This window comes from Symphalangus syndactylus, chromosome 13, assembly GCF_028878055.3.
Source record: "Symphalangus syndactylus isolate Jambi chromosome 13, NHGRI_mSymSyn1-v2.1_pri, whole genome shotgun sequence".
In the NCBI taxonomy this organism is placed as follows: domain Eukaryota; kingdom Metazoa; phylum Chordata; class Mammalia; order Primates; family Hylobatidae; genus Symphalangus; species Symphalangus syndactylus.
The window spans coordinates 56,046,697-56,063,351 of record NC_072435.2 but is presented as its reverse complement, the minus strand read 5'-3'; the positions used below and the strand labels follow the sequence as shown (position 1 = coordinate 56,063,351).

The following is a 16,655-nucleotide window of genomic DNA, read 5'->3' as shown; positions in this document are numbered from 1 at the left end:
AGGAAGTAAACAACAGTATAAATGTATTTATTCCTGGGAATTGGCAAGAGCCATTTATAATCTTCAGTTTTCTTTTCAATGATTTCAGTTACAATAAGTACTTTACTGTGTTATTTCCTAGTTTTCCATACTCTATACTTTAGGACTGTATCATTCCTTGCTTTGTCTGTGTAAGTGTGTGCCCAGATCCCGATTAGACTGCAAACCCCTCCTGCTGCATGACCTTGTCCTCTTTGACCTCACAGCTTCACAGAAGGCAGCACAGTACAGTGGGCAATGACATCAGCTCCGGCACCAACAGCACCTGTACTGCAGTTCCGATTCTGGTGCAAACCAGCTATGTGACCTAAATGGTTCATCGTGAACAAGAGATGATGATACCTTCCTCAGCGTTGATGTAGGGTCTCACGGAAGAACCAGATGTGGTAATGGATGAAAATGCCTGGTGGCCAAGCATGGTGGCTGATCCTGTAATCCCAACATCTTGGGAAGTTGAGACAGGAGGATCGCTTGAGCCCAGTTCAAGACCAGCCTGGGCAACATAGCGAGACCGTGTCTCTGTAAAAATAAAACACTAGCCAGGTGTAGTGGTGCAAGCCTGTAGTCCCAGTTACTCAGGAGGCTGAGGTGGGAGGATAGCTTGAGTCCAGGAGGTCGAGGCTGCAGTAAGCTATGAGCGCTCCACTCCACTCCAGTCTGGGCAACAGAGCAAGACCTGGTCTCTAAAAAAAGCGGGGAGGGGTGGGTGGGGAGGAAATGCCTGGCACATAATGAGCACTAAGGATTAACTCTTGACGTAATGAAACTTGTTGATAGGTTGATACCAAAAGAAGCAAAACACAACTAACTTGAATACACGAAACATGCCACAAAGAAAAAAAGGCAGTCCCTAATAAAGAGTGGACACTTATTCTGTTAGTTTTCTTCTTCTCTTTCAAATTAGACAATGCCATACTCATTCTGACAAGTGAAAAATACCAGTTTTATTTAGCAGCAAATCCGATTTTCCCCATGGTTTTGTTCTCTTAACCTCAAGGGAAACAAACCTATTGATAGAAGCATTGAAAAGCGAGGCTTGCAGCAGTTCAGTGCTTTTGCTTAGTGTCAATGGGAACTCAAGGAAATGGATGCTGATGATCTTTAGGATCATGAAGATAATGTATCTTACTCTAGGAGAGTTAGACACTTCAGAAAAACACAAAAAAGAAATAGCAATCCATAGGTGGGCTCTTGAGTCAAAATCCAGCACCATTACCTAAAGAAATAATATTGATTTCACAACAGTATATAGCATTTCATATACAGGATTGTACATCCTTTACATCCTACCATATCATTTTCTCACATCAGTGACTATTCTGTGAAAACTTAAATTTTAAATGTATTATGTAACATTCCACCATATGCCATAATTAGTTTGCCACTGGACCATTTAGGTGTTTCTGGCTTTTTATTAACATTGTGAACATCTCTTTAAAAAAATTTTTCAGGTCTGATTCTCAGAATTCCTAATCGATTTATCTGATTAGTTACATATTTTGTTCACTGCTGTATCCCCAGTACCTTAAAAATACACACTAGAAGAGTGGCACTTAATAAACATTGGAGGAATGGATGAATAAAAACATTTCCTTAGGGATAGATTCCTGAGTACAATTACTGGTTAGAGAAGGAAGAGTTTTTCCTTCTTAGCAGTTTTATTAGTTGATATAATTCATATACCATCAAATTCACCCATTTAAAGTGTACATTTCATGATTTTTGGTATATTCACAGAGTTGTGCAACTCTCACCTCAGTCTAATTTTATGACATTCTCATCACTTCGAAAGAAACCCATATCCACTAGCCATCACCCTCCATCATCCCCTACCCCCAGCCTCGGCAACCACTGATGTACGGTTCTCTACAGATTTGCATATTCTGGACATTTCACAGAAATGGAATAAAGTGCAGTCTTTTTTGGCTGTCTTCTCTTACTCAGCATGGTGTTCTCAAGTTTCATCCATGTTGCACCATGTATCAACATTCTTTTTTATTGCTGAACACTATTTATTGCATGGCCGGACTACATTGTTTATGGAAGGGATATGGGCATTTGGGTGGTTTCTACTTTGTAGCTATGAATCACACTGCTATGAACATTCATATACAAACATTTTTGCATGGATATGTTTTCATTTCTCTTGGGTATGTATCTAGGAGTGGGATTGCTAAATCATATGGTAACTCTATATTTAAAATCAAGAAATGCTGAGGAAATGCTGTTTTTCAAAGTGACTACACCATCTTATAATCCCATCATCATCAATGTATGAGAGTCCTAATTTCTCCACATCTGTGACATTTGTCTCTGTTTTTTAATTTTAGCCATCCAAGTGGGTGTAAAGTGGTATCTGCTTGTGGTTTTGATTTGCATTTCTCTGATAGCTAATGATGCTGAGCATCTTTTCATGTGTTTATTGGACATTTATGTATCTTACCTGGAGAAATATCTACCCAAATCCTTTGCTATTTTATCACTGACAGAGTTATAAGAGTTCTTCATATATTCTGGAAGTTCCTGATGAGATATATGATTGCAAATATTCTCTCGTTCTACGGGTTGTCTTTTTACTTTCTTAATAAGCACACTTTTGAGTACAACAGTTTTAATTTTGATGAAGTCCAATTAATCTGCTTTTGTAAAAGTCACTTGTGCTTTTGGTATTGTATCTAAGGTTTGTGCTACTCCAAGGTCAGGAAGAGTTATTACTAGGTTTTCTTCTAAAAGTTTTGGTTTTAGTTCTTACACCTAGGTCTGTGATTCACTTTGAGTTAGTGTGTATAATGAGAGGAAGGGGCTCAACTTCATTCTTTTGCATGTCGATATCAGTTATTCCTGCACCATTTGTTGAAAACACCATTAATTCTCCATTTAGTTATCTTCACACCCTTGTTGAAAATTAATTGACCATTTCTTGTGAGGGCTTATCTCTCTCAATTCTATTCCACGGGTTTATGTCAATCCTTCTGCTAGTATCACACTGTCCTGATTACTATAGCTTTGTAGTAAGTTTTGTAATTGGAAAGTGTGAGTCTTCCAACTTTACTCTTCTTTTTTAAGATTGTTTTAGCTATTCTGGGTCCCCTGAATTTCCATATGAATTTCAGGATTAGCTTGTCAATTTCTGCAAAAACTCCTCCTGGGATTCTGAGAGGGAATGTGTTGAATCTGTACATCAATTTGGGGAGCACTGCCATCTTAACAACAGTAAGTCTTCCAATCCAAGAACATGCATTATCTTTCCAATCCAGGCGTTTAAAACTTTCAACAGTGCTTTGTGGTGTTTTGTAAAGCACAAGTTGTCACTTTGTGTTACATTTGTACCTATGCATTTGACTCTTTTTGACGCTCTTCTTTCTAGGAAGTGTTTGTGTCCTTTGTTCCCTTTTCTCATTGGTTTATAAATGGTTTTCTCATGGATTTGTAGGAACTCTTTAAGGATACTGACTCATTTACAAATGCTTTTTTTCCAAAAGCATCTTTCTGTTTGCCTTTATTTGTGGGTGTTTTTTGATGTTTACAGTTCGTTTTATATCAAGTAAGCCTATTTCTAGAAAAAGGGGCAGTTTGTGTAACAAGATTGTATAGTTTTATATACATTCAAAAGAAAAATTGCTGATGAACAGCCAAATGTAAAACTGAGCAGTACTGTGTATTAGGAAGTCCTGGATTATCAGTGGTATACTGGATATTCTTTCCCGGTTCTATTAGTACAGTACAGTATAGAAACAAGGCAGCAAGAATATAGTTGACCCCTGAACACCACAAGTCCAATTATACATAGATTTTCTTCTGCCTCTGCTACTCTTGAGACAGCAAGACCAACCCCTCCTGTACCTCCTCCTCGGCCTACTCAATGTGAAGACGATGAGGATAAAGACCTTTGTGATGATCCACTTCCACTTAATAAACAGTAAGTATATTTTCTCTTCCTTTGGATTTAATTAACATTTCCCTTTCTCTAGCTTATTGTAAGAATATAGTATATAATGCATCACATACAAAATATGTGTTAATCAACTATGTTATTGGTAAGGCTTCTGGTCAACAGTAGGCTACTAGTGATTGAGTTTTTGGGGAGTCAAAAATTGTGTGCAGATTTTCAACTGCTGGGGGGAGACATTGGCACCAGGAGCCCCTGTGTTGTTCAAGGGTCAACTGTATATCCTTTCTGTGTAGAGTAACTAGTTGTCTTCAATGGATCGTGTTCATGCTCCTCATCACCATTCATAATAACCACAGTATCTGTTTAACATTAATAAAATAGCAAGCATTGTTCCATGTGACCCACATATGACTTATTCAAACTTAGGCAGCCTGGTTGTAGAGTCTGTGTTCTTAACCACTATGCTATACTGGCTACCATATAAATAGTACCACAGAGGCTCAAAACTTTGTTTTATACATTTTATTTGTGTAAATTTAAGGGATATAAGTACGGTTTCGTTACATGTATATAACATATACTGATGAAGTCTGGGCTTTTTGTGTATCTATCACTCAATGTGAATTCTATCCATTAAGCACTCAACACCCATCCACCTGCTACTCTTCCTGAGATCAGAACTTTGGAAGTCTGTTAAGATTGAAAAGTTTTTAATGTTCCAAGGCAATTATGGAGAAGGTTCGCAATTTTACTAATCTTTCAAAGAGCCAGCTCTATCTATCTATCTATCTATCTATCTATCTATCTATCTATCTATCTATCTATGAATGAATGAGATGGAGTTTTGCTCAATGAGAGCCCAGGCTGGGGTGCAATGGTGCAGTCTCAGCTCACTGCAACCTTCGCCTACTGGATTCAAGTGATTCTCCTGCTCAGCCTCCCAAGTAGCTGGGATTACAGGTACCCACCACCACGCTCAGCTAATTTTTCTATTTTTAGTAGAGACAGGGTTTCACCATGTTGCCCAGACTGGTCTCAAACTCCTGACCTCAGGTGATCCACCCGCCTCAGCCTCCCAAAGTGCTGGGATTATAGGCATGAGCCACTGTGCCTGACCAAGCTAGCTCTTTTTAATTAATTCTATTATTCATGTTTTCAATAGCATTGATTTCTGCTCTTTATTATTTTCTTCTCCTGGCTTGAATTTATTTTGCTCCCTTTTTTAAGGTGAGAGCTTGGATGACTGATTTCAGACTTTCTGTCTTTTTTATTTTTATTTTTGAGACGGAGTCTCGCTCTGTCACCCAGGCTGGAGTGCAGTGGTGCGGTCTCAGCTCACTGCAAGCTTCGCCTCCTGGGTTCACACCATTCTCCTGCCTCAGCCTCTCCGAGTAGCTGGGACTACAGGTGCCCGCCACCACGCCTGGCTAATTTTTCGTATTTTTAGTAGAGACGGGGTTTCACCATGGTCTCGATCTCCTGACCTTGTGATCCACCCACCTCGGCCTCCCAAAGTGCTGGGATTACAAGTGTGAGCCACCATGCCCGGCCTCTGTCTTTTTTAATATAAGCATTTTAGTGCTACACATTTTCTTCTTAATACTGCTTTGGATGTGTCCCACAAATTTAAATATGCTTCACTTTCATTTTTGTTGAGTTCAATGCTGTCCAAGGTTCCTCTTAGACTCTTTTTTAGTGTATATCTTTATATATTTTTAAAGTGGTTATTCTGGCTATTACTACTATAGATGTAATAGTGAGCTTAATTCCCAAGTATTGAAACATTTCCTGTTACCTTTCTGTATTGTTTTCAAATTTGAATCCATTGTAGTCAGAGATTATATTCTCTATAATCTTAATTCTTTTACGTTTGTTGTTGTTTTATGGCTCGGGAGATAGTCTATGTTGGTAAGTATTCTGTGAATGCTTGAAAAGAATGAGTATTCTGCTGTTACTGGGTGGAGTTTCTATAAATGATTATTAGATTCTGTCAGTTGAAGGTGTTGTTGGGTTCTATATCTCTGATGATTTTCTGTCTGGTGTTCTATCAATTGTCCAGAGAGAGGTGCTGAAGTCTCAAACTGCAATTGTGAATTTTTCTATTTCTCCTTTCAGTTGTCAGTTTTTGCTTCACACATGTTGCAGTACTGTTGTTTGGTGCAGGTACACTTAAGATTGCTATGTCTTCTCGGTACATTGAACCTTTTATCATTATATAATGTTCTGTTCTGTCCCTAGTAATTTTCTTTGCTCTGATATCTACTTTCTCTGATATTAACATAACTATTCCTTTCTTTTGATTAATACTTGCATGTTGTATCTTTTTCCATCCTTTTACTTTCAATTTATCTATATTGTTGTGTTTGAAGTGTGTTTTAGACAACAGCTGGGTCATGCTTTTTAAATCCACCCTGCCATCTCTTTAATTAGTATATTTAGATCATTTACCTTTAATGTAATTATTGCTATTTTAGTCTTAAATCTGCTCTTTTATTCTTTTTTGTTTGCTTGTTTCTAATTCTTGCTTTCTTCTTCCTGCCTTCCTGTAGGTTATCTGAACATTTTTAGAATTTCATTTTTATTTATCTGTACTGTTTTTTCATGTACTGCTTCGTATAGCTTTTTAAAGTGGTTATTCTGGCTATTACATTATGCATTAATAACTTCTTACAGACTAGAGGTATGGACATTTTAACTGTTTGAGTGAGGCATAGAACCCTAACCTCCATTTAAGTCTCATTACCCTTCCCATTTATATTGTTTTAAGTATTTCTTTTACATATAGATAACCACATAAGACAGTGTTATAATTTTTGCTTCGGCCATCAAATATAATTTTTTTTTTTTTTTTGAGATGAAGTTTCGCTCGTCTCCCAGGCTGGAGTGCAATGGCACAATCTCGGCTCACTGCAACCTCCGCCTCCTAGGTTCAAGCAATTCTCCAGCCTTAGCCTCCTGAGTAGCAGGGATTACAGGCACCCATCACCACACCTGGCTAATTTTTGTATTTTTAGTAGAGATGGGGTTTCGCCATGTTGGCCAGGCTGGTCTCAAACTCCTGACCTCAGGTGATTCGCCTACCTCGTCCTCCCAAAGTGCTGGGATTATAGCTGTGAGCCACCACGCCCAGCCTCAAACATAATTTAGAAACTCAAGAGAATAAGAAAAGTCTGTTATATTTATTCACATTTTTACTTTTTTCATTGCCTTGTCTTCTTTTCTGATGCTCTTAAATTCCTTCTCATTTCCTTTCTGTTTCAACAACTTCCTTTAGCCATTCTCTTATGGTAGGACTGCTGGCAATATTAGTTTCCTTAATTGAGAATGTTTTGATTTCCCTTTCATTCCTGAAGGACATTTTAACTAGGTATAGGAGTGTAGGCTGATGGTTCTTTTCGTTTTTCTTTTTTTTTTTTGAGACGAAGTCTCGCTCTGTCGCCCAGACTAGAGTGCAGTGGCACGATCTAGACTCACTGCAAGCTCCACCTCCCAGGTTCACGCCATTCTCCTGCCTCAGCCTACCAAGTAGCTGGGACTACAGGCGCCTGCCACCATGCCTGGCTAATTTTTTGTATTTTTAGTAGAGACAGGGTTTCACCATGTTAGCCAGGATGGTCTCGATCTCCTGATCTCGTGATCCGTCTGCCTCAGCCTCCCAAAGTACTGGGATTACAGGCGTGAGCCACTGTGCCCAGCCTTGACGGTTCTTTTTTTCTGCATCTGAAAATACTATGCCACTTCCTTTTGGCCTCCATGGTTTTTTTTTTTTTTTTTTTTTTGAGACTGGTCTTGCTCTGTTGCCCAGGTTAGAATGCAGTGGTGCAATTACAGTACACTGAAGCCTCAATTTCTCCCACTTCAGCCTCTCAAGTATCTTAGACCTCAGGCATGTGCTATCATGCCTGGCTAATCATTTTATTATTATTTATAGAGATGGGGCTTCATCATGTTGCCCAGACTGGTCTCAAACTCCTGGGCTCAAGCAATCCACCCGCCTCAGCCTCCGAAAGTGCTGGGATTACAGGCGTGAGTCACTGCGCCCAGCCCCTCCATGGGTTTTGATGAGGAATTCACTGTCAATTAAATTGGTTTTCCCCTATAGGTACAGTATTTTTCTGACTACTTTCAATTTTTTAAAATTTATCTTTAGTCTCCAGAAGTTTGATTATAATGTGTCTTAGTGTGTCTCTATTTGGATTTATCCTGTTTGATATTAGTTCAGCTTGTTGATTCTGAAGGTTTATAGCTTTTTCCAAATTTGAGGAAATTTCAACTATTTTTTCCAAAAGTATTTCTTTGCATTCTTTTTTCAGCGTCAGTAAACTCTTTTCTTGTCTTCTTCTGGGTTTCTGATTACCTGAATGTTAGACTTTTCATTATAGTCTCACAGGTCCTTGAGGCTCTGTTCATTTTTGTTTCATTCTATTTTTTCTTGTTGTTCAGATTAGGTAATTTCTAAATTGTTCTATCTTCAAATTCACTGATTCTTTCCTCTGACCACTTCATTTTGCTGTTGAGTCCATCCACTGAGTTTTAAACTTTGATTATTGGAATTTTTCTCTTCTAAAATTTCCACTTGCTTCTTTGTATCTTCTACTTCTTTGCTTAGAGTTTGTATTTGCATTTGTTTCAAGTGTGTTTGTAATTTTGCTCAATGAAGCTTTTTTTTTTATGATGGCTGCCTTAAATTCCTTGTAAGATAATTCTAATTTCTGTGTATCTCAGTGTTAGCATCTATTGTCTCTTTTCACTCAAGAGAGATTTTCCTAATTCTTAATATAAGAATTTTTTTTTCTTTTTTTTTGAGACAGAGTCTTGCTCTGTTGCCCAGGCTGGAATGCAGTGGCCCCATCTTGGCTCGCTCAAGCTATTCTCCTGCATCAGCCTCCTAAATAGCTGCGATTACAGGCACACGCCACCACAGCCAGTTAATTTTTGTATTTTTAGTAGAGACGGGGTTTCACCACGTTGCCTGGGCTGATCTCAAACTGACTTCAAATATCTGCGCGCCTCGGCCTCCCAAAATGCTGGGATTACAGGCATGAGCCACTGTGCCCGGCCTAAGAAGTGATTTTTAACTGTATCGTATTACATTATGGGACCCTGGATCTTATTTAAATCTGCCATGTTAGCAGGCCTCCTGTGACACCATGTGTCTTGGTCCATTTAGGCTGCTATCTAACAAAATACTGTAATCTGGGTAGCTTATAAACAACAAAAAAGTTACTTCTCATAGTTCTGGAGGCTGGGAAGTCCAAGATCAAGGAACTGGCAGATTCAGTGGCTGGTGAGGGCTTGTTTCCTGGTTCACTGATGGCATTCTGGCTGTGTCCTCCTCACATGGTGAAAGGGGTGAAACAGCTCCCTTGTGCCTGTTTTATAATGGCACTAATCACCTCCTAAAAGGCCCTACCTCCTAATACAATCACCTTGGGGGTTTTGGTTTCAACATATAAATTTGGTGGGGGATCACAAAAACATTCAAACTATGCCAAGGCTATGCTAACGGGGAAAGAAGGGTGCTGCCTCGGTATTTCCAGATGGAAATGGAAGTCCAAGGTGCCCACTTGCCCTCCATTGACATCTGGGGGTCAGCGGAAGGTGTACTTCCTTATCGCTGGGTGAAGGTGAAAGTTCAGGCTCTCTACAGGTCCCTGCTGACACATGCTGGCTGGGAGAGATAGAGGTGCGTCACCACTGCTCCTTACATGGCCTGCACCAACAGCATGGGGTAGGGCAGTAGATAGAGAAAGGCTTATTACATCTGGGTGGTGGTTAGAGTCTCAACCTCCCTGTTGGCCTTCTCTGACACCATCCTGAGAGAGGGGGGACAGGATGTCTCATTACCACTAAGTGAGAGTTGAAGTCCAAGTTTCCCAAGTGGCCTTCACAGATGTCTCTGGGAGATGGTGAAAGTTCTGGTTCCCCACTAGACTTCTCTGACATAGCTCTGGCAGGAAGCGAGGCATGCCTAGTGACAGCTAGGTGAGGGTAGGAATCTAGGCTTCCCACTGAACTTTACTGATGGAGGTGGGAGTGGGGCTGTGGTTTTTTTTCTGTAGCATTTGGCTAGAATAAGGCAGTTAATGTTTGAAAGTTTTCTGTCTTGTTAGGCTTCCTCTCTTCTGGTCCTTTTGCTAGAGGGAGGAGGCTTTTTGTTTGTTTGAGTCCATTGTTATTTCCAGGTTTCTGACTTCTCCAGCACCCAGTCAAGGATATATGGGGCAAAAAGAAAACCCAAGAAACTTGCTGTCAAATTTTCCCTCTGGTCTCAAGGTCCCCAGGCAGTCTGCTTCTCTCTACCTCTCAAATTCCTCTTATGTTTGTTATATACATATACTGTCTAAGGTTTTTCAATGTACTTTGGGGAGGAACAGGGAGAAATGTCTCTACTCCCTCTTGTCTGGAACCATATAGGGTACTTAACACGATCTCTTAAGCATGTATCATGAATGCGTCTGTTTCCACAATAGATTAAGAAAACTTTATTAACCTCCATATTTTAGCCTTTAATTAAGCAAAAGTATACACTTTATAATATGCTTGCTGTTCTGTTTTACTCTGTTCACATTTCTGAGTGGAAACTTGAGCTTTTGCTGGTAAGTTTCATCATTCATGAAAAGATGACAAAATGTACTGTAGAAGGTACTGCTTCTTGTCACCACACTGAGCTCTGAATTTGTATTACCTTTTTCTATACCAATTATTCCAGCTCTTTCCCATTTGACATGGTTAGAGAGAAGTGATTCTAATTTATGAAGAAACTAAGTTAAATCACTTGCTTAAGCTGAAAGAGCCAGTTATTTTCAGAGCTGATAGCGCAATTTAGTTTTATAACTCAGGATCCTTTCATTGTAATAATGTTCCTCCTTAAAGTCTGATATTTAAAACTACTTCTAATACCAACACAGTTTCAAATGTAAAAGTTGAACAAAGTTTAGAACTAAATATAAAATAAATTAGCTATATTATTTTAAAATGTTGTGTATGTTTTGCTTTTTCAAAAAAATATGGGGGAACTAATGGTTATATAATATTTGATTGCATAGATATGCCATCATTTATTTAAGTATATCCTATTGCTATTGGCTTAAGTCATTTCCAGTTTTTTATTTCTTTTTATCTTTTCTGCCCAGCTTTTTCTTATTACAATACAACTAAAATGAACATGGCAGATTATTTACTTAGGACAAACTTATAGGGGTAGAAATGTTGGTGAAAAGGCAAATGCATTTTTAGGTTTTTGATACCTACTGTGAAACTACACTAAAGAAAGATTACAGGAGTGTACAGGTCACCAGCAGTGTAGGAGTGGCCACTGGCACACCTGCAGAAACACTAAACATTTTATACACATATATAAACTTTGTCCTATCTACCTGCTCTTGCTCTATTCTGCCTTCCTATTCTGCCCCCACCCCTGACATCCCACCCAAATTCTGCCCTCATTTGTCATCCAGGTGGTCTAGTTCTAGCTTCTTACTTCTGTAAACACTTCTCTGCCTAAAAATAACTTTTCTTCTTTTAGATATATTAGTATAGCTAATTAGCAGATATCATTTGTCTGCTTGTTCTTATTGTCTGTAATCTTTGTTTCCCAAGCTAAAAGGCAAACTGTGGCTATGACAATGAATTACACATACTGGCATTTTCTGTAGTGCCCATCCTATTACAGTGTCTCAGTAGACAGGCAATGTGTAGTTCTTGGTAGGCTTTTATGTTTCTTAATTCAGACTCAGTCAGTTATGGAAGCTTATTGGATCTCCCTTGATATGGAATAAATGAGTGCAAATCCTTGGGCTACGCTGCCGCCTTAGATCTGGAGAAAGTATTTTATTATACTTGGGAAATATTTAAGTTACTACTACTTTAGAATAGTAACTATAAGCCATCTTAAAACTGTATACAATACATAAAATCATATTTTTGCACACGAAAAAATGTGATTAAATGACAGCAGCAGACACTAGGAGAGAGATACTGGTTTCTTTATTTCACATGTGACTTTCAGCCAGTCAACAGGGATTCACATCCCATATTAGTTAAATGTGACTATGAAAATTTTATAAAGTACTACAAAAAAGCTGTTATATACCTACTGAATTCTTTTTTAAAAGTGGCAGTACACAGTAAGACATTTTAAAAGAGCTATCTTATATTTTAAAATTTAAGTCATCTCTATAAATAACAATTGACCTAGGCATTTATGCCCCAAAATAAATTCATTCCATTTTTTAACTTAAAATAAGCAGAATAAAAGTAAAGAAGGTCAAACTAGGCTTCATAAATTACTCAGTTTCAATTGGCCACAGCAAATTTACAGCAGATCTAAGAAACAGCTTCAATTTTATCCATAAGTACTTGCATATTTTCATCTCATTCTATGATATAAAAACACTAAATGGCCAAAATCTCAAGTGAGAAAAGAAAGCAAAGCTCACCTTCACTGCTGGCAGCATGTCCAGGGAGTCCAGTGTGAACAGCACTAATGCTTGCATCAGCATCATAAATTGATTAAATTGCCATGTCAGACTAAAGAGAAAAGTTGATATGAAAATGGCAAGAAGTGTCAGCCTCTGTAAAAAGAAAACCTTTGTATAATTTACATGTCTCTAGTAATAAAAAACTTTGCAGACAAGTTTTCTCAAGAGCAGCCAGTATCTCTATAAACCAAACAGAAAAACCATAAACTGTTGCTCTGAAAACCCTTGCATTTGTTATTTAAGCTCTAACTATCATAAAGTGACACTTTGCATATAAATATTCACAGACGGTGTGTGTATTCCACACTATTATGGAGGCGATAATGCACCAAATCACATCTCAAGAGCAAGGGCTTAAAAATTCTGACAGTTTTGCAGAAATTGTGTGTGGGTTTGCTGCAACTATTTAAGGGTAGATTATGTAGAGTACATTTTTAACATCAAAAATGAAAACATTTTCTTTGCAAAGTAGGAAAAAGCTCAGGAAAAGAAAACTTAATTTAACTCAAGTTTAAAAATTGGTCATGGAATAAGAACTATTCACATGCATTGGGATACTAAGCACATCACATTTTTTGAAGCTTCATATATAAAATTGGGGGATTAAAATATATGAAATTTTATAAACACTTACTTCAGAAAGAGGCTGTAAGTTTGGTCTCAGGAAATATGTAATTGCTGCTATCTGAATTGCAAAGAATGGCAGCGCCCAGTTCTCCCTCAGTGGGATGGTAAACTCAACTCTTGTGGTATCTATTCTGTACAAAAGAAAACACAAATGGCCAAAGTGATAGCTTTTACAATAATTTCCTCAAAGACTTCCTCAGTGAAAGATGTATTAAGGACAAGTATACTTAAGATTCTGGCCACTGGTTCTCAATAATTGTCCTTATCATCATCATCATCATCATCATCCCTGTAACATAAAATTGGCATAGAGAACATTTAAGTGCTCTGTCCATGGGTATGCCCTTAGCACCTAGGGTTCAAGCCCAGGTTAGCCTTACTCCTAAACTCACAAATGTATCATGCCAAACCCTTACTTTTATTTCTCCCTCACTTTATTAGTGTCAAGAGGCAATATACATTTTCCCTCTCTGTATTTCTTTGGTGTTTTTTACACTTGAGTCTTGAATATGTCATTGACAGTATTTTTAAAAAAACTTCCTGCCTCTCTAGAACATGAATCCCAAGAGGGCAAGTATGGGTAAGATTTTTCATCTTTGTACACCATCCCCACACATACTAGGCATTCAATAAATGATACACATATGTAACACATAATACACGTGTGTATCTACATATCAAACAAGGTACCTACATCTACATATATCCCTCTATAAAAGATATAGATATATATATATGAAACAATGTATCAATGTATCCATATCTACATATATCTCTATATAAAAGAAATATATATAGATGTCTGTATATCTATATACAAAATGTAACCTTTTAAGCCTCAATTTTATCATTTCTAAAATGGGGATAATAATAATATCTACTCTATAGGGTTCTTAGAAGAATACATATAACGCATATTGTAAAGTGCTTGGCATACAGTAAACCCCCAACAGGACTGTCATAACACGTAATTTGCTTAGACTTACAAAATAAAACCTGTATTAGAACTCACGTTCAAGTTTTAAGACTCCTATTGAATACTGGTGTTTCCACTGTAGGTCAGGCAATGATTTAATGATCTTGAATACATTTTTTTAAAATGTGATTTCATAAGGCTGTACTGCTTATAATAGTAGATATTAAATAAGGCAAAAACGCCCTTGCATTTGTACATCTTTAAGCTCTACTAACTGAGAGCCATACACAACCCTATTAAGGTTGATAGTGAAGATATAATTAAAACTTTTTAGGCAAGGCACAGTAGCTCATGCCTGTAATCTCAATACATTGGGAGGCCAAGGTGGGAGGACTGCTTGAAGCCAGGAGTTCAAGTCCAGCCTGGGCAACATAGGGAGATCCTGTCTCTACAAAAAACAAAAACAACCCCTAAATAAATAAAATTTAAAAAAATCTTCATTGGCTTTAAAAAAGAGCAAAAAAACCCCAAAAACTTTTTAATGACTGATATGCTAATTACCTTGATCTGATCACTATACACTTTCTATGCATTGAAATATCACTATGTAGCCCATGAATATGTACAATTATTATTTGCCAATTTAAAAAAACCCTTTAAGAGATGACGTATGTGGCTGGAGAAATCTTGATCACACAGCAAACAGATAATAGGTTTGGGATTATTATGAATGATTTTCTTGATATACAATTCAATGCTCTCTGTTCCTCAGCTGGAATTACATGTAAGTAGCACTTTTTCCCTAACTAAATAAGAAAAATTGAGTAAACCACCAGGCAAACCAAAGAGAAACTGCTCCCAACCAAACAAATGTGGCAGAAGAAACTTCTCTGAGCTGGAAATGAAGTGGCTTCATTTTTACTTACATTTTGGAAAGAAAAGAAGACTACTGACTCCAACTCACCTATTTGTGACATACCAGAAAGCTGCCAACAGTCCTGACAGCCACGTACCACTGAGTAGCCAGCTGGTTATGTAGAGAGCTGTGACATAGATCGCCTGGAGCCCAAATAAGGTGTAAATATAAAAATAAACCGGCTCTAAATATTTCTGTAAAAGGGAACAATAAAACATGTTTGTCAGGTGAGCCCTAACCCTCCTCAGTGCCATTTAAAACATGACAGTAGGAACAGAATATGCAGGAGCTTGCCCCTAATTCCAAGCAGCAAGCCCACACCCCCTTCATCTATTAGAGAAGCGTTCGGGCAGCCTTTCTTCCCGCCACCGAGAAGAGACGGGAAGGAAGTCCGTGAGAGGTCTGGCTTCACTCTTTACTCTACAAAGTTTTATATCTAACTTTGTCCGATGATATGTCATTCACATGAGAAGTGGTCATTGTGATTTGCTGACTTTACAAATTTTTTCTCTCAAAGATCCATCAGGAGTGAATGTGTAATCACTCCTGATTACAGAGAGCAAATGAAAATATTTATTAGCTTCTAGACCACATACATACATAAGCCAGGAAGCATCTATGTACAAAAACCTTGTATCTTACGTAAATAAAAAGCAGTATCTTATGAAGTTCACAATATACATGGAAAAAGAATATGGTATTGCTGATTTTCTACTAAACCAGCTGAAGATCAGAAAGACAGATGTGACAACTTTCAGCTCAAAATGGCAGACTTTGACTTTCATCTGATATTAATAATTCAGTATCACAAAACATAACATACCTGTATGGGTAGAACTCTATATAAAATACTGAGAAAAACCTCTTGGTAAATATTCATTCGCTGAAGGAGATTAATTGTCTTCATAGATTCAGTTTTATTATCATATATTAGGCCATGAAAACCTAAGATTGATATGTGAAAAGTCAGCAAGAAAATAATTACACTCATAATTATTCATTCATTCAAAACTACACACAGATTGTTTAGTATGTGCTAGAGACTGTGGTAGGCATTGGGGATATAAGAGTAAGCAAAAAAACCATACTCCTGCCCTCAAAGAGCTTACCACATATTCAATGGACATCATTTAAACATTTACACAAACATAGGTAAATTAAAACTTTTGTAACTGGAATGAAACCACCACCACCACCACAAGGTCCTTCTCTAGAAATGTGGGCAAGAGGATTTCACATTTCTCCACCCTGCCCTCCTGCCATGCAACCTGCAGTATCTCCTTTGGGAGAGTATACATGGCCTTCCTTCTCCAATCCCCAGAATGGCTTTGGCCATGTGCTCTAACCAGTGGCATGTGAGTGGATGTAAGCCACAGCTGAGCAGAGGCTTTAGAAGACAAGGCATGTTTCTACCAGCTCTTGCTCTTGCCCTCTGCCATGACACTGGCATGTTCCAAATAGGGCTTGAATGTGCAGATGTTGGGGGCAGAGTAGAGCTGCAGCTCCCTCACAGCAGACACGTCATGAGAAGGATGAAGGAGAACTTGACCTGCTGTTATAGAGATCCACAGCCATAGAGGTCCTCTGTCACTGTAACCTGGCTAATTAATCCAAGGCATGAATGGATAGTTCACAGAAGAAAACATGCACACAGTCCTTCCACAGAGAAGAAGATGCTCAACCTTGCTCCTATTAAAACAGTGCAAATTAAAACTACCCCGAGGGATGCTAGTTCTCACCTACTGCCCTGGCAAAAAAAGTTTTACAATACACTCTGTGAGA

General features: G+C 38.1%; 1 protein-coding gene across 3 annotated transcripts in view; it reads right to left on the bottom strand.

Annotated features, from left to right (window-relative positions):
• DPY19L3 (dpy-19 like C-mannosyltransferase 3) overlaps positions 1–16,655 on the bottom strand; it is an 82,068-nt gene that overhangs the window by 33,737 nt on the left and 31,676 nt on the right. For all 3 annotated transcript variants that reach the window (XM_055237108.2, XM_055237109.2, XM_055237110.2), the window contains exons 5-8: positions 15,697–15,818; positions 14,922–15,067; positions 13,049–13,172; positions 12,373–12,507 (exon numbers count right to left, since the gene is read on the bottom strand). In XM_055237108.2, coding sequence (XP_055093083.1) covers positions 12,373–12,507; positions 13,049–13,172; positions 14,922–15,067; positions 15,697–15,818 — 527 coding nt within the window. The remainder of the gene's footprint in view (positions 1–12,372; positions 12,508–13,048; positions 13,173–14,921; positions 15,068–15,696; positions 15,819–16,655) is intronic.